This window comes from Coregonus clupeaformis, chromosome 13 (genome assembly GCF_020615455.1).
Source record: "Coregonus clupeaformis isolate EN_2021a chromosome 13, ASM2061545v1, whole genome shotgun sequence".
NCBI lineage: Eukaryota > Metazoa > Chordata > Actinopteri > Salmoniformes > Salmonidae > Coregonus > Coregonus clupeaformis.
The window spans coordinates 42,447,461-42,474,413 of record NC_059204.1 but is presented as its reverse complement, the minus strand read 5'-3'; the positions used below and the strand labels follow the sequence as shown (position 1 = coordinate 42,474,413).

Below are 26,953 nucleotides of genomic sequence, written 5' to 3'. Positions count from 1 at the left end.
GGGGACTGGAGTTTGTCAAATTCGTAGTTTAATACATGTACAAAATGATTCTCTTTTCCTAAAAGCATTATGGTCATGACTTTCTTACATTAGACAAGTTTCAGTCATGGGATTTTTGTTGTTGTTGCTTTAACCCCTGTGTTCTCCAGTCTCCATAAAATATTTTAGAAAAGGGCTCAGTGCCTTTATCCTCGCAGGTGCGGTATTGAAAACAGGGGTGGCAATAATTTTGACCCGTATCTTTTTGAGAGAAAAAAAGATGACTTGTTAAACAAAATCATTATCTCAGCAGTTGTATTAGTATAAAATAATTTATACCATTGCATTGTTGAATACTTGTTTCTGATTGGCTTGAAGGGCATTCTAGCGCGTGCATCATTTCCTTTCATACCACAGCATTGTTGAATACTCGTTTCTGATTGGCTAGAAGGGCATTCTAGAAAGGACAATAAAACCAGATAACGGGACAGTTGGAAAAGATATTGGGACACCTTGTAATCATGATGTAATATGCGCCTGCTACAAAGTTACTGAAAGCTAAACCAACAACCACACAAACTGAAATTGGTTACATTGTAAACACTGGTCCAATGAGGAAAAACGTAGCTAGCTGGCATTGATTTGTTTTTGCAGACATATTTTTTGGGAGCATCTGATAACCTAATATTGTGAGGGATGGACATTAATTTCTCCGGGCCCTGTGTTGCAGTAATGACGCAAGTGGTGCAATGCTGTCAAATCCTCCCACATATTTCTAGTTTGACCAGCTGTTTTAAGCAACTGGTATTTTTGAATTAATTTGCCATACTGGCAGGTATGCTAGCAACAAACTATTTAGCTAGGTTCTAGCCTAGCGTTTGAAATGCAATGTGATCTCCTTGTAATGAACAGTATCGAGTGTCCTGACGAGGTAAAACTTTTCTATCTATGCCAGGCAAAATTGGGCATCATCAGCTCATTGTTATGGATGTATCCAAATGAATGTCAATAGAAAACAGCCTGAACAAATGCAAATGCAGCTACTTTGCTGTTATTATGGCTGTTTGCCGTAGCTAGTTGGCTAGCTAGCAAGGAAGTGACAAGAACGTTGCCAGCGAGCATGGCAACGGAACATATAGAACGTACATATAGTCTCTAGGAATCAAAAGATGAGAAAGTGTGAATTCTCTCATAAAAATGAAAATATCAAAAACTTTTTATTTCTACCAGTAAATGTGTGCTTTAGTATTGTTTTCTTTGGCAACTGTGGTATAAGCGGGGTAAACGCCTCCGTTCTGTACATTACCTTGCCTTCGGCATCCATTATTACCAAGGTAATCTACAAAACGTCTGCGTGTATCCCTTACTTATACCATAGCATTGTTGAATACTCGTTTCTGATTGGCTTGAAGGGCATTCTAGAGCATGCATTATTTCCGTATAACACACAGTATATTTGCATGGTAGAATTCAATGGCTATAGTTCATTCTTACATGTTCTATGTTTGCGCTGCTTTTGAAAGCAAAAGTCGAATTGAAAACATTATTGGCATTGTTGAATTCGATTTTCATAATAGCAAGTTAGGATTGATGGTTTAGTTGTTTGGTTACCAAGGCAACTACTGTCACTATCTAGTATAAACTTGCTAGCTACTTCAGTGGACGTTGAGCAAATTTCTAGCGGCAAATGAACACATTTCTAGTGGCAATGTGTTTAAGTTATAGCCATGGTATAAAAGGGATAGTCAACTTGTGGCTATGCGTTCTCTGGAAAATAATGCAACTCTGTGGAAGGTCAGTTCCACTCTGCTAGCTCGTCTTGGAACACACCTTCCACATCATTCATTATTTTCCATAGAACGCGTAGCCTCTTGTTGATTATCCCTTACTTATTTTATAATTTTTTGCTAATCTTTATCAAGGTTGTCAATAATTTTGGACCTGACTGTATATGTCTGTTTTATGTTTGACCATATCTTCTGGCGTTTGCTTCCTGCGTGTGCATGTGGGAGGGTGGGTGGGTGCTAATGAGTACCCTGGCTGTAGCCTCTAATCACAGGCTGTATTGTAGCTGCTTGAGGGAGCTGGCTGAGAAATTGATCCTTAAGCCCAGTTCAGCGTTCAATTACAGAGCTGAAGGCGCAGCGTCTGACTGCACTAATAATGGCCTTCTGATGAGGGGATTATTCACCCACACATACTCACATGCAGCGCAGGCATACACACTTATAAACAAACCAACAAATCAAATCAAATTGTATTTGTCACATGTGCCGAATACAACAGGTGTAGACCTCCTGGCCCAATAAAAACTCATCCAACAGTAGGTATTCATCACGTTTATGCTCCGCCTACATTACACTGTTATCCAGAGCAGATTACAAGTCAAGGTACATTTTCATTCTGAGTTGAACATCCGCATGAAAACAGAATAACAAGCAAACGCATCAAAAAGTAAATGTCGCTACACCAAACAGCATTACAATAAACAGAATTGAAAAGCACTCACTACAATTCAAATAAATGGCACCAGAATAAAGCCTCTAGCAAACCGATGTCTTCAGTGTAACATTATGTTGTGGTCTTATCTGTCTACATAAATAATAGACAGATTCTTTCTCTCTAGGTACTAGAGCTACATTTATAAGTCAGGCTCAGAGAGGGCTGTCAGGTGGTGAGGGCCTTTGTAGTGCCCTTGGGGAGGATTCCCATAATAATCCTGTATCAGTGGGGAGTGTGTTACAAAAGGCTGTAAAGGCAGACTGACTGATTTGATGCTGATAGTTTCCTAATTCTTTCTCAGGACGAGGTGACTGGAGGTGCTGGTGCTGGTTACACAAGCAGGCAGCCCAGTGGTGGTGATACGAGGGAGGGCAGACTTTACGGGGTCAGGGGTAGGGCTGTGGTGGTCACGAAATTTCGTCAGCCAGTGATTGTCAAGCAAATAACTGTCGGTCTCACGGTAATTGACCGTTAATTAACATAAACACATTTAGCATCTCCTGGCTTCCACACATAGCCTACAAGCCACTGATGCAGACCTTTGGAACATTTACATAAAAAAAAAGTCAAATAAATCCATGTAATATAGCCTACACCTTCACAATAAATCCTTTATTTATTTTAGACCGGTCTAAAGAAGCATGATATGAAGAAAATGTAGTCTATTTCAGAGTTGTCCTGATCTGGCTATGCCAAATGGCTGTGGGCTACACTAGTTCATTTAGCAGACAAGATTTGCTTAGAATTCCGTGGCATTATTTTATAGTATGAAGAATTACAATTGAACAAAGAAACGATTTGAGGGCGTGCGAACATGCGGCTATTCTGTATTGAGCGGTTAACAAAGAAATAGGTATTCCTATATGCTTAATTTAGAATTACATTTACATTTTAGTCATTTAGCAGACGCTCTTATCCAGAGCGACTTACAGTTAGTGAGTGCATACATTTTATTTTATTAATGTAACTTTAGTTGTTCTACAAACGTTGGGCTATATATTTAGATTTTTAATACATTGTAAGGCTGCATGATGCGACTCCAATGATGATTTTGAAAAAGCTCTGCTTAGTTTTTTGTACAGGCTGTACACACTTCATCAGTCTCTCAATCATTCACAATTTGAGAAGCACTTGATAATGCCTTGAATTTCACGACGGCATCCCCTTTGTGTGGCCAGTGGCCGTTGTGCCCTTGGCCCGGAGTGCTGCGTTGTGCCCTTCTCCCTGAGTGCTGCACACTCCGAAGCACCTCTCACTCACATGGCTCTCCATCACGTGATCCGGTCTTTCTCCAGGCTACAAGTGAAGACAGACACATCGGGGACGCAACTGTGCGCATCCTTATCCAATTCCGAGGTGCATATTGAAGATATTGGAAGAACTGTCTACATTTACTTATCGTCAGCCAACAAGATGAGTAGGCCTAACGAACAGCAAAAGCACTAGCCTATGTCAATCTACTATCCCCCATAGGACAAAAGTCGACCTATTCTGTGCGAGGAAATAAATATTCCAAACATAGTCTGGGACAGTTGTGGGATGCGATAGATCCCAAATGAATACAACCACTAGCATCAAAAAATCACATTGTATGATTTTTAAGTAATTAATTTGCATTTTATTGCATGACATAAGTATTTGATACATCAGAAAAGCAGAACTTAATATTTTGTACAGAAACCTTTGTTTGCAATTACAGAGATCATACGTTTCCTGTAGGTCTTGACCAGGTTTGCACACACTGCAGCAGGGATTTTGGCCCACTCCTCCATACAGACCTTCTCCAGATCCTTCAGGTTTCGGGGCTGTCGCTGGGCAATACGGACTTTCAGCTCCCTCCAAAGATTTTCTATTGCATTCAGGTCTGGAGACTGGCTAGGCCACTCCAGGACCTTGAGATGCTTCTTACGGAGCCACTCCTTAGTTGCCCTGGCTGTGTGTTTCGGGTCGTTGTCATGCTGGAAGACCCAGCCACGACCCATCTTCAATGCTCTTACTGAGGGAAGGAGGTTGTTGGCCAAGATCTCGCGATACATGGCCCCATCCATCCTCCCCTCAATACGGTGCAGTCGTCCTGTCCCCTTTGCAGAAAAGCATCCCCAAAGAATAATGTTTCCACCTCCATGCTTCACGGTTGGGATGGTGTTCTTGGGGTTGTACTCATCCTTCTTCTTCCTCCAAACACGGCGAGTGGAGTTTAGACCAAAAAGCTCTATTTTTGTCTCATCAGACCACATGACCTTCTCCCATTCCTCCTCTGGATCATCCAGATGGTAATTGGCAAACTTCAGACAGGCCTGGACATGCGCTGGCTTGAGCAGGGGGACCTTGCGTGCGCTGCAGGATTTTAATCCATGACGGTGTAGTGTGTTACTAATGGTTTTCTTTGAGACTGTGGTCCCAGCTCTCTTCAGGTCATTGACCAGGTCCTGCCGTGTAGTTCTGGGCCGATCCCTCACCTTCCTCATGATCATTGATGCCCCACGAGGTGAGATCTTGCATGGAGCCCCAGACCGAGGGTGATTGACCGTCATCTTGAACTTCTTACATTTTCTAATAATTGCGCCAACAGTTGTTGCCTTCTCACCAAGCTGCTTGCCTATTGTCCTGTAGCCCATCCCAGCCTTGTGCAGGTCTACAATTTTATCCCTGATGTCCTTACACAGCTCTCTGGTCTTGGCCATTGTGGAGAGGTTGGAGTCTGTTTGATTGAGTGTGTGGACAGGTGTCTTTTATACAGGTAACGAGTTCAAACAGGTGCAGTTAATACAGGTCATGAGTGGAGAACAGGAGGGCTTCTTAAAGAAAAACTAACAGGTCTGTGAGAACCGAAATTCTTACTGGTTGGTAGGTGATCAAATACTTATGTCATGCAATAAAATGCAAATTAATTTCTTAAAAATCATACAATGTGATTTTCTGGATTTTTGTTGTAGATTCCGTCTCTCACAGTTGAAGTGTACCTATGATATAAATTACAGACCTCTACATGCTTTGTAAGTAGGAAAACCTGCAAAATCGGCAGTGTATCAAATACTTGTTCTCCCCACTGTATATGTAATAATCACCTCTTCCTTCCAGGAAAACTGGATTCAGCTTTCAGGCTGTGGCAGAGGAATGGCCTTACTAAGTTTAATGACCTTGATATTGATGGCACCTTTGCCAATTTCGAAGACCTCGCTATCAAATTTAATGTACCCCATTCAAGTTTATTTAGGTATTTCCAAATCTGCCAGTTTATTTGCACTCAAAGCTCAACCATTCCAATTCTATCACCCATATCGGGTCTGGATGCCCTTTTGAAAACACCATTTCAACATAAGGGACTCATATCCTGTATTTCTGAGATAATCATGTCCCTTGATAACCCGTCACTCAATAAAATCAGATCTGAGTGGGAACGGGAACTTGGTGGAGAGATCTCTGATGAAGTCTGGAATGGCACCTTACTTAGGGTAAATTAAGCTCCTCTTGTGCCCGGCTCAGCCTTATCAAGTTTAAGGTACTTCACCGTATCCATTTCAGTAAGGCCAGATTGTCCAACTTCTACCCAAATATTGATGGTACATGTGACAGGTGTAAAGGCTCCTTGGGGGACTTGACCCACATGTTCTGGTCCCTGTCTGGCAGATTATTGGTCCACTATTTAAAACCCTTTCTGAAGCATTTGATATAAAGTTGCAGCCTAGTGCAGAAATTGCTATTTTTGGAGTACCAAACAACAATCCTTCTCTGACCAATGGACAGCTGGATGCCATTGCCTTTGTCTCCCTGTTAGCCCGCAGAATTATTTTATTGGATTGGAAATCTATCAATCCTCCCTTAGCCTCTCTTTGGCTCAAAGATCTGATGCTGTTCCTAAAATTAGAAAAAATTAAGTATACCATTCGAGGGTCAACCAACTCATTATATTCCACCTGGGACCTGATGATATCCTATTTTGAACAGCTCCAAACACTTCCTCCAGATTAGTACTCTTGGCCCCACCCCTTGAGATTACCACTATAGGCCTATAAAATCACCTAATCACCTGAAATTGTTAGGCTATTACATTTTTGCTTGTATTGAAGTAACGTTGTTGTATACTTTTGTTTTGTTTCCTGACATGTAACTCAATTACTTTTCCTTTCTTTTTAAATGTGTTTGGAGGCATTCTGGGGGGGGAGGTCAAAGGGCGACCAAAAAGGGGAAAAAATGTACAATGTCTTTAAATGTTATCTTTCATTCATTGTGAATAAAAATATTATATAAAAAAAGAAAGAAAAAAAAAACAGAACAAGACGACTAGGTAAATTAGGGCTGACCACATTTAGTCGACTGGTCGATTTGTTTGGTCGATAGGCTGTTGGTCGACCGAGATTTCTTTAGTTGAGCAGTCGTATTTATAAATAATTAATTAATGGTGCACAAAGACACCTGCCTGATTCGCCTGTCTCAGTGGACTAATCCATTGCGGAGTCCACGGGGATGGCACAGTCCATCACTCTAAGACGTGATACTGAAATTGTAAATGGTTATATTATGTAAAAATAATGATGCAACACTAATAAATCTAATATTATTTTATAAAAAATTGCGCTTTCTCTCGCATTGGATACGGTCGATGTCCACGGTTCTGAAACATAATCTTCAGTATGCCGTAGAATTGCCGCCTTTCCTTATGTTGCTATGTGCATAATAGGAACGTAAACCAGCATATTGGGATTGAGAACAATGCGGCGGAGGCAGCAGCAGCAGAGATGAGGAAACAGCCCTTGCCTTAGCCTAATTATCTAAGAGAATTGCGGAGAGAGGAACCCCAATTTAATTAGGTCTAATCGATAGCCTAACTGTTAAATGTGCCTGGCTTTATAAATCATTCATATATATCTACAGAAATATGACAGATCTTGCTTCTGTTGCCTGTTTGAGTGTTTGTTTAATAGCCTACTGATTCCGTGAGCACGAAGCCTCATGCAACGGCAAATGCCTGATAAAGCAATTTCACAGATTTGGCTGTTTTTAATCTTTGCTATGCTGTAATAAAGGCTTTACTTTTTTTTCGTTAGAACAGACTGGTATTACTTATAATATATTTAGTGTTGTTTACACTTTTCCAAACAGATAATCTAACAGCACCTGTTTTTTAAATTTCCTTTTTCTTGATCTCCTTCTTGTTATTATTACAATTATTATTATGATCATCATTATAATAATAAGTAATGTCGTTATCATTAGTAGGCTTAGTATAGTAGCCTTGTATAACTACCATCGAGCTGTAGGCCTAGGAGCGCGTCCTGTTTAGTCTTAATACCGTAACTTACTTAGGCCTATATTTCAATATATAGGCTACTGTATCAATCATTATTTCGTTCATGCCTTCACACAGCATACGAGACATTCATGCTTTGAAATGCAATCAAACGTTTTAGTTTTTAAATTAAATGACAAAGGGAGCTTTGAATAATTAGCCTAAACAATAAATAAACCGCAATTCACGAATGCATGCAACTGTTTTTAGTCAGCTGTAATAAAGGCTTTATATCTTTCTTTGTTTTTTGAACAGACTCTCTTACTTATTTTACACTGTTCCAAATGTTCAGAAAAAATAATAATATTGTAATCTAACAGCAGCTGTTTGGCACACATAATACTCACGCAACGCTTGCTCCTATACCCTACTTTTTCTTGATCTCCAGTAGTTTCCACAACTAAGTCAAATGTCTTCCACAGATCTGACTTCCCCTTTCCCTCCTGAGCAACCAGTAAACATTTGCGATGCTTACATGTTTCACGTAAAGAGAGCAAGGGTTGAGGGAATAGGGAAAGTTTTTCCTAAACAAATTAGGGATTTCGGTAACAGAACTTTTTAGTCAGAAACAAGTAAGAAACTAAATGGCTGAAATGATGTTGCAGCTTCAGCACGGACAGCACAATAAACACTTGCTGTGCTGTGGTGCCTTTTCTCTGCAGTAGGGAGGAGAGCGAGACAACGTGCACCAGTCACACAGGCACTCACTGTCATTTATTTAAACACAGTGTGACCGTCGGGCTCTTTCTTGAGTCATTTTTGTGTCTTAATTATTTAATCAAACAGTATGCTTAAAGCATCAGACAAGCTCAGTGCATATGTAGTTGATTTTATTCAAACACATAAGGTGTCTGTCTACATATGGAAAAATAAGTTTAAACATTTCAAACAATCAATTTGTCGAAAGAACAGGATGATTCGGTCGACCAATATTTTTTTAATAGTCAGGGACAGCCCTAAGGCAAATAGATAAAACTATTATACTATGGGGTTCTCTGAAATTTTTTCCTATTCATAATTCGTTTCGTTTGCAGAGGAAAAGTAAATGTGGACTGTTCCACCATTTTAAAAGTGCGCCTCGTTAGAAATATTTTTTTTGCATGGCAGCAATGAATTTGCCGTGGAGCATTGCCACAGCTATATGACTGAAACACTAGAGAGGGGAAGAGATGACAGGAGCAGGAGATGAAAGGAGGAGAAGAGGACTCGAGAGTAATGATTAGCAGACGGCCAATACCAGGCAGCCTGGCCAGATAGTGGTAGGAGGAAATGGGTGTACCCAGGAAACACACACACACAGGATGTGTTCAGTTCTGATAATGCTCCTAATATCTATTGTGTCTAGAGATCTATTGCACTACCTTAGTAATCCTACGTCTCCCTCAGGCCAAAGCCCATTCTGTGTCCTGTCCTCAAGTCAGCCCTGTGGGAGCCATGGAGTGGTGAGAGGTGCCAGGCTTGGAGCAACACATCAGTCAGCAGAGCTACCTGGCACAGGACTGTACCACTATATGTTCTACTGCACCTGCCACTGCATGACAGACAGACTGGAGAGACTAGAACTGATAAGCCATGATATGGATCAGACTGTAGAATACAGGAGGATACAGTAGGAAGGGACAAAGGTGGACATGTTCAATTCGAGGCACAAGGGAAATAAACACGTCAATCATCTCTCTCTGTCTCTGGTAGACATGATGTAATCATCAGTACTGGCACAGGGCTAAAGGACTGTTCTGACATTATTGTGTTGGGCCACAGAGAGCGTGTTGTGTATACAGTGCCTCAAGTTTGCTGTCAATATGGTGTGAAGGGCATGGAACTTTTCTCTGAAATGATATACCGTATCAGTGCAGTCAAGGATCATGAGGTTTTCAAGTGGACCCACTTCCTCAACAAGCCATCATAGGACCTGATGCCCTCATCTATAACCGTCCACTTTTCTTGTCACGGCTTGTCATTATTTCCCGCTTCCACCATTGTTCTGACAGTAGATGGCTAAACTGTATGTTATGTAGGCCACATGTTACAATGCAGTCTACTGTAGCTACCTGCCAGGAAGGTTCACTATCTGCCCATCTGAGAGATAGTGCTCAGCCTGCATGGGCCTCACAGACACAGGATTAGCAATGGCTGCATTTCTGGCTGGATTACCTTCAGATCACTGTTTTTATCAGTGTTTCAGCACAGATGTCATCGGGTGTTGTTGGGGTTAAATTGGAGGGTAGCAGGTTGGACTCAAGCATTTTGTTTTTGTATGACAAGATGGTGCCGACAGACAAGGTCGCCCTGTTTCTAGCTCCTAGACAACTTTGCAGCACACTGAGTATACCAAACATTAGGAGCACCTTCCTGTCATACACATGTAAAGTGTTGGTCCCATGTTTCATGAGCTGAAATAAAAGATCACAGAAATGTTCCATACACACAAAAAGCTTATTTCTCTCATTTTGTGCAAAAATGTGTTTACATCCCTGTTAGTCAACATTTCTCCTTTGCCAAGGTAATCCATACACCTGACAGGTGTGGCATATCAAGAAGCTGATTAAACAGCATGATCATTATACAGATGCTGGGTACAATGCAGTTTTGTCACACAACACAATGCCACAGATGTCTCAAGTTTTGAGAGAGCGTGCAATTGGCATGCTGACTGCAGCGACCAGAGCTGTTGTCAGAGAATTTGTTAATTCCTCTACCTTAAGCCGCCTCCAACATCGTTTTAGAGAATTTGGCAGTATGTCCAACCGGCCTCACAACCACGTGTAACCACACCAGCCCAGGACCTCCACATCCGGCTTCTTCACCTGCGGGGTTTGGCCTGAGACCAGCCACCTGGACAGCTGATGAAGCTGAGTGGGTTTGGCCTGAGACCAGCCACCTGGACAGCTGATGAAACTGTGGGTTTGGCCTGAGACCAGCCACCTGGACAGCTGATGAAACTGTGGGTTTGGCCTGAGACCAGCCACCTGGACAGCTGATGAAACTGTGGGTTTGGCCTGAGACCAGCCACCTGGACAGCTGATGAAACTGTGGGTTTGGCCTGAGACCAGCCACCTGGACAGCTGATGAAACTGTGGGTTTGGCCTGAGACCAGCCACCTGGACAGCTGATGAAGCTGAGTGGGTTTGGCCTGAGACCAGCCACCTGGACAGCTGATGAACCGGGGGGTTTGGCCTGAGACCAGCCACCTGGACAGCTGATGAAGCTGAGTGGGTTTGGCCTGAGACCAGCCACCTGGACAGCTGATGAAGCTGAGTGGGTTTGGCCTGAGACCAGCCACCTGGACAGCTGATGAAGCTGAGTGGGTTTGGCCTGAGACCAGCCACCTGGACAGCTGATGAAGCTGAGTGGGTTTGGCCTGAGACCAGCCACCTGGACAGCTGATGAAGCTGAGTGGGTTTGGTCTGAGACCAGCCACCTGGACAGCTGATGAAGCTGAGTGGGTTTGTATAACTGAAGAATTTCTGCACAAACTGTCTCAGGGAAACTCCTCTGCATTCTTGTCATCCTCACCAGGGTCTTGACCTGACCGCAGTTCCACTTCAGTGGGCAAATGCTCACCTTCGATGGCCACTGGCACGCTGGAGAAGTGTGCTCTTCACGGATGAATCCTGGTTTCAACTGTCCTGGGTAGATTGCAGACAGCGTGTATGGCGTCGTGTGGGTGCGTGGTTTGCTGATGTCAACGTTGTGAACAGAGTGCCCCATGGTGGCATTGGGGTTATGGTATGGGCAGGCATAAGCTACGGACAACGAACACAATTTTGTGTATCCTTCTGACCGGGCCTGCTATTAGAAGTGGGGCAGGGAAGGGTTGAGCCTGGTTTCTGTTAGCACCCTGTTACCACCACCTCCTCCTCCTTAGGGCTGGGTGCTGTCACAACACGACCGGCATCAGGAGGAATGTGCACCCCCTACCCCCCTCCACCCTCCCTCCCCAGCATTGTAATCCACCTCAGGTGGTTCATTGACCAGGCTCCCTCTGCAGCTCCCCAGCTTACCTCTGGAAAGGTAACCGCACGCTCAGCTCTGAAGGAAACCCACACGCTATTGTCTGGCACTTGTTGTGTGCGAGAGATAAAGGAGCGAGAGTGAAGAGGCTATTATTACCTGTTTGTTTTTGGGAGTGCCAGGGCAGGTATGATGCCCAGAGGGGGGTGACATGGCAGATGTTCTCACAAAGACCCAGGACAAACAAGGACTGTCAGTGAGGCTGTGGCGTCCTATGAGGAGAAAATTATATTTCCCAACATCTTCTCTGGCCTGTGGAAGCCATAGAGCCGTTATTGTGGTGTAATGCCATATTTTCCCATCCTATCACAGTGTTTACCTTGAGAGTCATTAGGAAGTGTGTGTGTCCATGACAACTGGGAGGTTTAAGAACCTTGTGGCTGGGCCTTGAGGAAGACCTCTCTATACCTGACTCCCCAAGTCTCCCAGGACAGCTAGTATCTGCTCAACCTTATCTGTTTCCTTGAGTCAGAATAGTGTCGGGAGATAAGTTTTTCTGTTCCTAATGCTAATATGTGACTTTCCAGATTCTCTCTTTATGTGCTCTTCAGGATTTCAATCCTATGTGTCTGTGTGATAGGTTGATTTGATTAAATCGTTGGATGACTTATCACCACTGAGTTCAGAGGTGTTTCTTTGACTTTGTCGCTGCACTATGTTTGCGCCTGGCTGTCTCTATTCAGAGAACAGTGTGGTTTGGTTAAGAACAAGGGTGGGTCTGTGACTGTTTTTATATTCCATTCAAGTTCTGCATTTGTGCGTAGATGCATAAGTGTGTAAGTGCACGCACAAATGCTGGTCCATGTGTTCGTGTGTCAAGTCGGGTCTTAACCGTCCTTAAGCCGCAGATGGGCTGCTGCTGACTGTCTGACTGTCACACACAGCCAAGCCGATCTGTCCTACTCCTCTCAATCTTTGTCAAGCCTTCAGACACACAAAAGGCCGGGGAGAGGGAGACGGAGCAGGCGAGTAAGTTATACCACCATTGTTACACAAGCCTATGAAACCCAACACTCATGCACCCAGGGCCAGGGGCTTCTCAAGGGTTAGGAAAAGGAGAGGAAAGAAAATTAAAATGTCACCTCGAAATGTAATCATTCACACCTGAATTAGAGTGAGGTAAAGCAGACGGAATGATTATAGACTGATGTGTAGCTGTGGACATGTCTCATAGTCTGCCTGCCTGTCTGTCGTTCCTCTGTCTTTGCTTCTGGTGCCCGGGGAGGTAAGGAGGCAGTGGACGTGATGACTGTTTAGCATTTATAATGCTTTTTATCCAGACTCAATCCCAAATGTATCACACTCCTGTTACTCGGCCTTGTCATTGTTATTCTGGCTGGGTACTATAGAATAGTCAATTCAAGTATAGAGCTTCTTTTACCACCAAATAATTTTTTGGGGGGGGATGTGCTCACAAGACACTATAATGTGTTACTGGCTATCTGTCTCTGAAATCTAGCTTAAGGGTGTGATTGCCACTGAAGCCACACAGTGTCACTTACCTGTGTGCTCTTGCTGCTTGTTTTGAGTGTGTTGTGTATCCTATCACACAGACACATAGGATTGAAATCCTGAAGAGCACATAAAGAGAGAATCTGGAAAGTCATGAGCTCCTCCAGTGTTTGTTGGAAGATGGTGATGATGACTCATGATTTCTGTCATTGTCCCTTCAGCTTGTTTATTGCAAAGTCTGCAACGCAAGAAAAGGTGCGATTTCCTTTCACAACAGCAACGGTCTCGCTTCATTCAGTATAGAGCCTTGACAAGAACCTACTCAGTCCTTCCAGGATTCTGCGATCGCATTTGTGTGTGCAAAATCAACAATTCACTGCACTGTAACCGCATAAGAGTCAAATTATCGCAATATTATCGCATAAAACGGACCCATCACCACAGTCCAAAAAGAGGGCTCGCAATTTCAATCACTGCACATTTACCGCATAATATGGTTTAGTCAAGCCATACGTCAACAAGCTTTTCCCTTGTCAGCTAGGTGCTGAAAACAAATTGGCTCACTATTTAAAAAGAAGATTAACAACAAGCTATGAAGGAAAAATACTGGAGTTTTGGTGCAGGTAAAGCTGACTAGCGCAAAAAATATGTTGCGGTATTGTCAAAAATAATATTGAGATTTATCGTCAAGAATAATATCTCTATGTAAGGTCATGGCTTAGATGTAGCGGTTTGTATACAGGTGTGTCTCTAGGTATGTTTGCTGTGCATCGCAGTGCTTGAGGCGTCACTACAGACCCGGGAGTCCCGTAGGGCGGCACACAATTGGCACAGCGTCGTACAGGTTAGGGGAGGGTTTGGCCCGGGGGGGGGGTGTTTTACTTGGCTCATCACCTGCAGGCTGCCTTCGGTCCTCAGTTGAACAGTGTTTCCTCCGACACATTGGTGCGGCTGGCTTCCGGGTTAACCAGGCGGGTGTTAAGAAGCGCGGTTTGGCGGGTCATGTTTCAGAGGACGCATGACTCGACCTTCGCCTCTCCCGAGCCCGTTGGGGAATTGCAGTGATGAGACAAGATTGAAATTTAAAAAAGGGCTCATCCTCACTTTGTTTGGAGGTGATTGGCTTATGAGGACCATTTATTTTAACTGATTGGTCCCTCTGAGTGTGTGTGTATAGTACTGTGCCCAGTTTCTAGCTGCTGAAAGCTACACACCATTTGCATTGCAAAGCAGCTCTATCCTGATGAAACAGGTCACCACTGGCACTGCATTGCACACTTGGCCCTCCTCTCTCTCTCTGTGCTCCGACTCTGTGCTTTCTGCGCCCACCTGACCGTTGTATTTCACAGTGACCTTGTTTAGATCTCTCTGTAGAGTACATTCATTTCCACCTTTCAAGTTTTCAGCTTCTGAGCTGTGGATTGTTTGTTCTATCAACACGTATCATGGGGATTTATAGGAATGGCACTTAGAACAGCTGATCATCATGTACTGAGGTGAAGTTCAGGCCACTGTCTGTCTGCTCCACTCCAGCCAGGCTTGGCCGGGACCCTGAAGCTGTCAAGGTTGCCAGATCCAAGCACAGACTCAGTCCAGGAGGGGGAGGTTATCCTCCCCTTTTTGTGCTAGATAACAACCACTGGTTATGGTCACACACACTCGAGCCTCCCGAAGACCTTTTTCCCGAGTCCCAGAGAACCTGGCAAGTGTTTTGTTGCTAAACCCAGTCATGAGCAGCCAGATTCACAGCCATGGAATTCCATTTATTTGGTAATTGCTCTCTTTATCTAATGTTTAACAATTTATAGCCGTCAAACATCCCATTATAATTACAGCCCGTCAAGCAGTGACATACTGCAGTGCATCCCCTTTACCCCCTAGCAGTGTTTCTAGAGGGAGAAATAACATTTCAGTCCTCCTTGTCAGATGTAGTAGAGGGGTACAGGAGAGGTCAGAGCTGCTTCACGGGTCACAGGTCAAGCTCAGAGGGGTTTAGGGGAATTGAATTGGGGTGAGCTGGAGCAGATTTCCTCGTCAACAACCGAATGGTTCACACTGGTGAATTTGGGTTATTACTTTGTAGTGAAAGAAAAATTGAGTGATATTCCAGAATGGGTCCATTTGTATTTGGTGTCTGGGTTCACGTTAACGTGGGACAGCTGACGTTTTAGTCGTGTGTTGTCATGCATCACTTCAGGGTGTCAACTCGCTGAACTGGTTTCTTACTGATCTCCGCCACTCAGATAAGACGTTTAGCATGTCATCATGGGACGTGCTCATTAAATAGGGGTTCAGTTAGATTTAATGGTCCTACATTATCGCCTGGGCTTTCCTGTATCTGGTCTGATAAGAGCAAACCTCAGTCCATCTCATTAGAAGTAATCCCGCTTACTGTAGAACCCAACAATTTCATCCAACAATAGGCTGCTGCTTAGACTGGCGAGGAGCATTATACTCCACCATGGTAGACCCTCTGGGCATGTATTAATTAGCTATCTGCTATGACATGGTTTAGAAGTTACGTTTTGGCATTTTTGAAGTTAGTTTGTAAGTGTGTAGCCTTTCTTCTGGTCTAGCAGCAGAAGCCCTGCAAAAAAAACATGTTTGTAGAGCTAGCCAGGCCTAACTCATTATGACGACCTCCTCCTAGACCCTACGTAAATAAAACAGCTGCCACAGCAGTCTCTGAGTTGGTATTTGATAAATACATGTAGAGCGTTTTCAAGTTGAAAACCCACCTCCCTCCCTGATAGGGCACACCCATGTCAAAGCAAGGGATCGACACCAATACTATTCCCCCACGTCTCACTCCATCTTAGTGTCACCCAAAGAGAGCTGTGAAGTCTGCAGGCTGTCATCTCGGAGTGACCTGCTGCTGGCCCTCTCTGCCTGCCCGTCACTGTCCCTCCCTCCCCCAGCCACCCTCCTCTCCTGAAAAAACCCATTAGCGTTTGATTGAAAGGATCCTCAGCAGGAAGAGGGGTGCTTCCTTAAACCTTGTAAAGTGGCCACCTAATCCTTCAAGGACTGCCATAAATCAGCTCAGGATTACCAACGTTCTGCCATGCAGCCAGCTGCTCCCCGGCCCAGTCGCTGTGCCTGTCATCGGGCAGGGCACCAGCAGGCCACTGGCCAGGTGATGTGGTGTGGTGCTGCCTATCTCTATCTCTGTCCCTGGACCCAGTGTAGGAGCTGTGAGCCTGGACCCAGGTGGGGCACGGCTCAGCCTAATAGACCTCCTGCTCCAGGGGTGGGTGAGGCATGAGACAGATGGAGTTTCCTAGTCATTTAGCCCTAGTCACTCTGTGACGCAACTTTGCCTTGAGGAGAGATTTTCTGCCAGACAACCTGAGCCTAGGTCACAAGGAACATAGCCCATTAGCATGAGGAGTGTAGCGTATATCACAATACAGGTACTAAATAGTGGTTCTGGCCCAATTTTGACGAAACTTGGGTGAATGATGCATCTTTCCATAGAGATCTGGCATTTACAAAATTGCACTGATTGGCCCAAGGCGGGAGCTATAGTAATTAACTGAAATGTGTTAGTCACTAGCAATATCTGTTGGCCCAAGGGGGGGGGCGCTGCATCATTTGTAGGGATGACATGTTTACTGTTGCCTTGTTTATTATGTGTGTGGTCCCATAGCTACTAGACTGTAATTATATTTTCTGCAATGAATGACTTCACACTTGCCAGCAAGTCACAATGAGCTGGCTTATGATTGGTTTACCCTCGCTGTAACCCACCTTCCCCTCTGCTCTCCACTCCAGATGAGCGTGAAGCAGTACAGAAGAAGACCTTCACTAAGTGGGTGAACTCTCACCTGGGCCGTGTGACGTGCCGCATCGGGGACCTGTACACTGACCTGAGAGATGGACGCATGCTCATCCGCTTGCTGGAGGTGCTGTCAGGAGAACAGCTGGTCAGTAACTCACACTCTGTCCTCCTAACTCTGACTCCTGACTCTAACCCTGACCTTAACCCTGACAACCCTGACCCATCACTCATGACTCACCTTGTCGGTCCTGAACAAACCCCTCTCTCATTCCTGCATTCATGTCCTCCACCCTGCTTAACATGACATCGGTCTTCATTCCTATACCCCCTTCATCTCCCTCTGTTATCCATGTCTCTTTCCATCACTCTCTCACACCAACCTGACTTCCCCCTTCTCTCTCCAGCCGAAGCCCACCAAGGGGCGTATGCGTATCCACTGCCTGGAGAACGTGGACAAGGCCCTGCAGTTCCTCAAGGAGCAGAAGGTCCACCTGGAGAACATGGGCTCTCATGACATCGTGGATGGAAACCACCGCCTCACCCTGGGTCTCATCTGGACCATCATCCTCCGCTTCCAGGTAGCGTGTGACTCCTTGTAATGTTCTGTACAATGCCTTTCTGTATGCCTTCCTAGTAGAGGGTGCTCGTGAATATTACCCTGCCCAGTCCTGTCCCATTCCTCACTTCCACCTGGGTCACTCCACCCTACCCAGTCCTGTGCCATTCCTCAACCCCACCTGGGTCACCCCACCCACTCCAAGCCCAGTCCTGTCCCATTCCTCAACCCCATCTGGGTCACCCAACCATGCCCAGTCCTGTCCTATTCCTCACCCCCTACTCCTACTCTGTTATCTCATCACTCAGCCTGGCTCTGGGACATCAGGTCTCAGCATGTTCCTGCCCCTAGGCAAAACTAATGGGAATAGAAGCAATTACCACTCTTACTCTTCTCTATTTTTACTAATGATTTGCCACTTGTCTTACAAGAAGCTAAAATAACTATGTATGCTGATGATTGCACACTCTACACATCAGCACCTACAGCCAGTGAACTTACTGAGACTCTTAGCAAGGAGTTACAGTCAATGTTAGAATGGGTAATTAAGAATAAACTGGTCTTAAATGCATCTAAAACCAAAGCATTCTCTTAGACCTAAACCTCAACTGGAGTTGTGCATAAAGGGTGTGACCATTGAACCAGTTGAAGAAGCTGAACTCCTAGGAGGAACATTGGATGGTCAGTTATCATGGTCAAGTCATATTGACAAAGTTGTTGTGAAGATGGGGAGAGGTATGTCTGTTATGTTCTGTGTTTTTTACACAACAATTGTACTAGTTGTTCAGGTCTTGTCCAAGCTTGATTACTGTCTGGTAATATGGTCAGGTGCAGCAAAGAAAGACCTAGCAAAGCTTCAGCTGGCTCAAAACAAAGCAGCACGCCTTGCCCTTAACTGCACACACAGAACTAACATCAACAACATGCATGATAGTCTTTCATGGTTGAGAAGAAATTGACTACTTATTTTCTAGTCTTTTTAAGAAACATTTGTGTGTTGAAAATGCCTAACCACTTGTATAATCTAAACTCAGCAAAAAAAGAAACATCCTCTCACTGTCAACTGCGTTTATTTTCAGCAAACTTAACATATTTGTATGAACATAACAAGATTCAACAACTGAGACATAAACTGAACAAGTTCCACAGACATGTGACTAACAGAAATTGAATAATGTGTCCCTGAACAAAGGGGGGGGGGTAACAGTCAGTATCTGGTGTGGCCACCAGCTGCATTAAGTACTGCAGTGCATCTCCTCCTCATGGACTGCACCAGATTTGCCAGTTCTTGCTGTGAGATGTTACCCCACTCTTCCACCAAGGCACCTGCAAGTTCCCGGACATTTCTGGGCGGAATGGCCCTAGCCCTCACCCTCCGATCCATCAGGTCCCAGACGTACTCGATTGCGATCCGGGCTCTTCGCTGGCCATGGCAGAACACTGACATTCCTGTCTTGCAGGAAATCACACACAGAACAAGCAGTATGGCTGGTGGCATTGTCATGCTGGAGGGTCATGTCAGGATGAGCCTGCAGGAAGGGTACCACATGAGGGAGGAGGATGTCTTCCCTGTAACGCACAGCGTTGAGATTGCCTGCAATGACAACAAGCTCAGTCCGATGATGCTGTGACACACCGCCCCAGACCATGACGGACCCTCCACCTCCAAATCGATCCCGCTCCAGAGTAAAGGCCTCGGTGTAACGCTCATTCATTCGACGATAAACACGAATCCGACCATCACCCCTGGTGAGACAAAACCGCGACTCGTCAGTGAAGAGCACTTTTTGCCAATCCTGTCTGGTCCAGCATAGGGTGGGTATGTGCCCATAGGCGACGTTGTTGCCGGTGATGTCTGGTGAGGACTTGCCTTACAACTGGCCTACAAGCCATCAGTCCAGCCTCTCTCAGCCTATTGCAGACAGTCTGAGCACTGATGGAGGGATTGTGCATTCCTGGTGTAACTCAGGCAGTTGTTGTTGCCATCCTGTACCTGTCCCACAGGTGTGATGTGTGGATGTACCGATCCTGTGCAGGTGTTGTTACACGTGGTCTGCCACTGCGAGGAAAATCAGCTGTCCATCCCGTCTCCCTGTAGCGCTGTCTTAGCCGTCTCACAGTACGGACATTGCAATTTATTGCCCTGGCCACATCTGCAGTCCTCATGCCTCCTTGCAACATGCCTAAGGCACGTTCACGCAGATGAGCAGGGAACCTGGGCATCTTTCTTTTGGTGTTTTTCAGAATCAGTAGAAAGGCCTCTTTAGTGTCCTAAGTTTTCATAACTGTGACCTTAATTGCCTACCGTCTGTAAGCTGTTAGTGTCTTAACGACCATTCCACAGGTGCATGTTCATTAATTGTTTATGGTTCATTGAACAAGCATAGGAATCAGCGTTTAAATCAGAAGTTATTTGGCTTTTTACAAATTATCTTTGAAAGACAGGGTCCTGAAAAAGGGACATTTCTTTTTTTGCTGAGTTTATTTGCATACACTTCAAACAGACATACATACCCCACCAGACATACTGTACATACCCCACCAGACACACCACTATGGGTTTCTTCACGGTACCCAAACCAAAAACAGATTTAATGCGTTGCTCAGTTATGTATAGAGCCATGTCATTGTGGAATGCTCTGCGACCAAAGGTTACTCAGGCAAAAAGCAAGTTTAACTTTAAAAAATGGATGAACACAGCGCCTCTCCTCTTTGTAAAGATTTAATTTAACTGTACTGTAAATAAGAATATGAATGTGTAAATTGTATTTTTGTCTCTTGGTGTCTTTCCTTTATATAACTATTTTTTATTGAATGTAATCTTATGTTCTTGTCTATTACTGTTCAGGACTTTCATGTATTTGTATGTTTTATGTGGAGCTAATGGGGATCCTAAGAAACGGAACTAAACCACTGTTCTATGGTATTCTGGGACGATTGTGGTTTCAGAGAATGTAAATATTGTAATGATATTTCAGTGTTCAATAATTTCCTCCTTTTTTAATGACATAATTGCAACAACAAAAAACTCAAAACGAATCAGCGCTAATCTCTGCTCTCTTGTTAGACTGAATAGATTGGGATTTATCATCAAACCTAATAAAAAGCTGCATGTAAGACCGATTTCAGTGAAGTCTTAATTACCCAGAGAGAGAGAGAGCTGGGTGAAGTTTTAAGTAGGCAGTGGGTCTGACTAAGAGGGTACTCTGTTCTGCTAACAGATCCAGGACATTAGTGTGGAGACTGAGGATAACAAGGAGAAGAAGTCTGCCAAAGAGGCCCTGCTTCTCTGGTGCCAGATGAAGACCGCTGGGTGAGAAAGGGGAGAGAAACTGGGGAGAGTGAGTGGGGGGAGAGAGACATGTTCAAGGATGTGCAAGCAATGTGGATGTATGATATAAATTATATGTGAAATGATTAGAGATTTTATTTTAAGAGCTTCCAGTGTTTCGAGAGCTTGGGACTATAAGGTTCTATCTGCATTTATTTCAGAATGTAGATATTGACACAGGCTTGTTTTGTTCAATGTTGTCCACTTATATTGTACTCTAACTATCCCAATTCATGTTAAGTTCAAAAGAATAGGAGATAACAATTGCTGACACCATTCAAACCAATTAGGGTTTGGAGATTTAAAGCCAATTATCACAGAATAATATTTTAGCAGATAGAATGTTACAGTCCCAAGCTCTCGGTTTGTCAACATCCAAAATAACCTGGGTACTGTGTTGAGGTAATGATTAATGAGCTGTGACCTTGTCTTTGCAGGTACCCCAACGTCAATGTTCACAACTTCACCACCAGCTGGAGAGATGGCCTGGCGTTCAACGCCATCGTGCACAAACACAGGTCAACGACCTTCCCCTCTGTCCATGTTGTCTGTCACACTGTATGAAATGCTGCAGTCACTCATTTCAACAGTAGGCGCTGACTTTGTCCATCACCTGACACGCTTTCTGTGTGACGTGATATATTCAGTCTGTCCAATACCGTGGCCTGTTGTACTTGCAGTGCGTTTGCGAAATAGGCTACCTGTTATGACACACAACCTCCCTGGGGTGACTGTATCCCCGTTCTCTATTTGGGCTTGACCCTTTTTCCAAACCCTCTACAGTTTGGATAAGTGGATACAAATAAATTGGAGTAAGTTGACCTAGATAACAGAAATAAAACCCACTTGTTTAGCATGCAAGGCCATGCCTGGTGACTCACCGCTGCCCTCTGCTGGTGGCTCATACTGCATTACAGTGAGAGAAGGGCCTCAATTGCATCTGATTTTAACATTTAACATTTTTTACATTTTTAGTCATTTAGCAGACGCTCTTATCCAGAGCGACTTACAGTTAGTGCATACATTACATTATTATTTGTACTTTATTTTATTTTATTTTATTTTATATATATATATATATATATATATATATATATATATATATATTTTTTTTTTTTCATACCCCCCGTGGGAAGCGAACCCACAACCCTGGCGTTGCAAACGCCATGCTCTACAAACTGAGCTACATCCCCTGCCGGCCATTCCCTCCCCTACCGCCCCATGGGTCTTGACATGACAACAACTCTATAACAAATGGATTATTCTCATCATCTACTCTATATTTCTCACCTGAGGCTCAAAGTACGAGTAGATTGCAATGTGCTCTGAATGAGCTACAAGGCAATCATGTAAATTCTGTCACTGCCGTTTTCCTTATCTGATCCTATTCAAAGTGGAGCTGAGGGAATGGAAGGGATGATTAGAATGGGATTGCTCTGAATAAACGGAACAATGTTGAAGTTGACATGGCCCACACTTACTGATGAAATGCTATCTTTACCATATACAGTGAGCTCCATAATTCATTGGACAGTGACCATTGTTTTGTTATTTTGGTTCTGTACTCTAGCACTTTGAGTTTGAAAGGATACAATGACAATGAGGGTGAAGTGCAGACTGTCAGCTTTAATTTGAGGGTATTTTCATTCATATCGGATGAACCGTTTACGAATTATAGAAGCTTTTGTACATGGTCCCCCCCATTTTCGGGCATCAAAAATCATTGGACAGTTTAACATAATGTAGAATAAAGTAATCATTGTTAATATTTGGTCGCATATCCTTTGCATGCAATGACTGCTTGAAGTCTGCGATGCATTGACATCACCAGACGCTGGGTATCTTCCCTGGTGATGCTCTGCCAGGCCTGTACTGCAGCCATCTTCAGTTCCTGCTTATTTTGGGGACTTATTGCCTTCAGTTTCCTCTTCAGCATGTAAAATGCATGTTCAATTGGATTCAGATCCGGTGATTGACTCGGCCAGTCAAGGATTTTCCACTTTTTGGCCATCAAAAACCCCTTTGTTGCTCTAGCAGTATGTTTAGGGTCATTGTCTTGTTGCATGATGAAGTGCCGTCCAATGAGTTTGGAGGCATTTGGTTTTATCTGAGCAGATAAAATATTTCTATAGACTTCAGAATTCATTGTTCTACTTCTGTCTGCAGTCACATCATCGATGAAGACAAGTGAGCCTGTTCCACTGGCAGCCATACAGGCCCAAGCCATAACACCCCCTCCACCATGTTTCACAGATGAGGTGGTATGCTTTGGATCATGGGCATTTCTTTTTTTTCTCCACACTTTCCTCTTTCCATCACTCTGGTACATGTTAATCTTTGTCTCATCTGTCCACAATACTTTTTTCCAGAACTCTTGGGGCTCTTTTAGGTGCTTTTTAGCAAACTGTAATCTCGCCTTTCTGTTCTTCAGGCTTATCAGTGGTTTGCATCTTGTAGTGTACCCTCTGTAGTCCTGCTGGTGTAGTCTTCTACGTATGGTAGACTTTGACACATCTACACCTGCATCCAGGAGAGTGTTTTTGATCTGTTGGGCTGTTGTCAGGGGGGTTTTCTTCACCATAGAGAGTATTCTCCGGTCATCCACTACAGTGGTCTTCCTCGGTCTACCGGGTCTTTTGACATAATTGAGTTCACCGGTTGTTTTTTTCTTGTTAATGATGAACCAAACTGTTGACTTGGGCATGGCCAGGGTTTTTGCAATGTTCCTGATTGATTGATTTTCATTTCTGAGCCTTATGACGGCCAGCTTCATTTGCATCGACACTGCTGTCTTCCTCATGTTGTCACACCCCAATAACAACCTCCAAAGGCAATAGCAACGTCTAGAATCATTACTATTCATCAACAGCTCTCCTTCATTCACTAACGACACAAATGAATACACCTGCCTAACGACACACATCTGTGAAGCCAATTTAACAAATACTTGTAGTACCTTAAAATGGGGGGACCATGTATAAAAGGTGCTATCATTTCTAAACAGTTCATCCGATATATATGAAAATACCCTCAAATTAAAGCTGACAGTCTGCACTTCACCCTCATTGTCATTGTATCCTTTCAAACTCAAAGTGCTAGAGTACAGAACCAAAATAACAAAAAAATTGTCACTGTCCAATGAATTATGGAGCTCACTGTATATACAGTTGAAGTCGGAAGTTTACATACACTTCGTTTTTCAACCACTCCACAAATGTATTGTTAACAAACTATAGTTTTGGCAAGTCAGTTAGGACATCTACTTTGTGCATGACACAAGTACTTTTTCCAACAATTGTTTACAGACAGATTATTTCACTTATAATTCACTGTATCACAATTCCAGTGGGTCAGAGGTTTACATAGACTAAGTTGACTGTGCCTTTAAACAGCTTTGAAAATTCCAGAAAATGATGTCATGGCTTTAGAAGCTTCTGATAGGCTAATTGACATCATTTGAGTCAATTGGAGGTGTACCTGTGGATGTATTTCAAGGCCTACCTTCATACTCAGTGCCTCTTTGCTTGACATCATGGGAAAATCAAAATAAATCAGCCAAGACCTCAGAAAAAAAAATGGTAGACCTCCACAAGTCTGGTTCATCCTTGGGAGTAATTTCCAAACGCCTGAAGGTGCCACGTTCATCTGTACAAACAATAGTATGCGAGTATAAACACCATGGGACCATGCAGCCGTCATACCGCTCAGGAAGGAGACTTAGGTGCAAAAAGTGCAAATCAATCCCAGAACAACAGCAAAGGACCTTGTGAAAATGCTGGAGGAAACAGGTACAAAAGTATCTATATCCACAGTAAAACGAGTCCTATATCGACATAACCTGAAAGGCCGCTCAGCAAGGAAGAAGCCACTGATCCAAAACCGCCATAAAAAAGCCAGACTACAGTTTGCAACTGCACATGGGGACAAATATCATACTTTTGGACTAATGTCTTCTGGTCTGAAAATAGAACTGTTTGGCCATAATGACCATCGTTATGTTTGGAGGAAAAAGGGGGGAGCTTGCAAGCCGAAGAACACCATCCCAACCGTGAAGCACGGGGGTGGCAGCATCATGCTGTTGGAGTGCTTTGCTGCAGGAGGGACTGGTGCACTTCACAAAATAGATGGCATCATGAGGAAGGAAAATTATGTGGATATTTTGAAGCAACATCTGAAGACATCAGTCAGGAAGTTAAAGCTTTGTCGCAAATGGGTCTTCCAAATGGACAATGACCCCAAGCATACTTCCAAAGTTGTGGCAAAATGGCTCAAGGACAACAAAGTCAAGGTATTGAAGTGGCCATCACAAAGCCCTGACCTCAATCCTATAGAACATTTGTGGGCAGAACTGAAAAAGCGTGTGCGAGCAAGGAGGCCTACAAACCTGACTCAGTTACACCAGCTCTGTCAGGAGGAATGGGCCAAAATTCACCCAACTTATTGTGGGAAGCTTGTGGAAGGCTACTCAAAACGTTTGACCCAAGTTAAACAATTTAAAGGCAATCCTACCAAATACTAATTGAGTGTATGTAAACTTCTGACCCACTGGGGATGTGATGAAAGAAATAAAAGCTGAAATAAATAATTATCTCTACTATTATTATGACATTTCACATTCTTAAAATGAAGTGGTGATCCTAACTGACCTAAGTCAGGGAATTTTTACTAGGATTAAATGTCAGGAATTGTGAAAAACTGAGTTTAAATGTATTTGGCTAAGGTGTATGTAAACTTCTGACTTCAACTGTATACATACACACACACAGTACCGGTCAAAAGTTTTAGAACACCTACTCATTCAAGGGTTTTTCTTTATTTTTACTATTTTCTACATTGTAGAATAATAGTGAAGACATCAAAAATATGAAATAACACATATGGAACCAAAAAGTGTTAAACAAATCAAAATATATTTTATGTTTGAGATGATTAAAATAGCCTTCATGACAGCTTTGCACACTCTTGGCATTTTCTCAACCAGCTTCACCTGGAATGCTTTTCCAACAGTCTTGAAGGAGTTCCCACATATGCTGAGCACTTGCTGGCTGCTTTTCCTTCACTCTGCGGTCCGACTCATCCCAACCATCTCAATTTGGTTGAGGTCGGGGGATTGTGGAGGCCAGGTCATCTGATGCAGCACTCCATCGCTCTCCTTCTTGGTGAAATAGCCCTTACACAGCCTGGAGGTGGGTCATTGTCCTGTTGAAAAACAAATGATAGTCCCACTAAGCCCAAACCAGATGGGATGACATATCACTGCAGAATGCTGTGGTAGCCATGCTGGTTAAGTGTGCCTTGAATTCTAAATCAATCACAGACAGTGTCACCAGCAAAGCACCCCCACACCATAACACCTCCTCCTCCATGCTTTACGGTGGGAAATACACATGTGGAGATCATCCGTTCACCCACAAAGCATCTCAAAAAGACACGGCGGTTGGAACCAAAGATTGCCAATTTGGACTCCAGACCAAAGGACAAATGTCCACCGGTCTAATGTCCATTGCTCGTGTTTCTTGGCCCAAGCAAGTCTCTTCTTATTATTGGTGTCCTTTAGTAGTCGTTTCTTTGCATCAATTCGACCATGAAGGCCTGATTCACACAATCTCCTCTGAACAGTTGATGTTGAGATGTGTCTGTGAAGCATTTATTTGGGCTGCAATTTCTGAGGCTGGTAACTCTAATGAACTTATCCTCTGCAGCAGAGGTAACTCTGGGTCTTCAATTTCTGTGGTGGTCCTCATGAGAGCCAGTTTCATCATAGCGCTTCATGGTTTTTGCGACTGCACTTGAAGAAACTTTCAAAGTTCTTGAAATTTTCCGGATTGACTGACCTTCATGTCTTAAAGTAATGATGGACTGTCGTTTCTCTTTGCTTATTTGAGCTGTTCTTGCCATAATATGGACTTTGTCTTTTACCAAATAGGGCCATCTTCTGTATACCCCCCTACCTTGTCACAACACAACTGATTGGCTGAAGGATTTGAAGGAAATAAATTCCACAAATTAACTTTTAAGAAGGCACACCTGTTAATTGAAATGCATTCC

At 43.7% G+C, this 26,953-nt stretch overlaps 1 protein-coding gene across 6 annotated transcripts in view; it reads left to right on the top strand.

The window, feature by feature from the left end:
* LOC121579513 (spectrin beta chain, non-erythrocytic 1) overlaps window positions 1-26,953 on the top strand; it is a 97,167-nt gene that overhangs the window by 50,185 nt on the left and 20,029 nt on the right. For all 6 annotated transcript variants that reach the window (XM_041894145.2, XM_041894143.2, XM_041894142.2 and 3 more), the window contains 4 exons: window positions 17,012-17,163; window positions 17,423-17,596; window positions 20,796-20,887; window positions 21,343-21,423. In XM_041894145.2, the coding sequence (XP_041750079.2) occupies window positions 17,012-17,163; window positions 17,423-17,596; window positions 20,796-20,887; window positions 21,343-21,423 (499 nt within the window). The remainder of the gene's footprint in view (window positions 1-17,011; window positions 17,164-17,422; window positions 17,597-20,795; window positions 20,888-21,342; window positions 21,424-26,953) is intronic.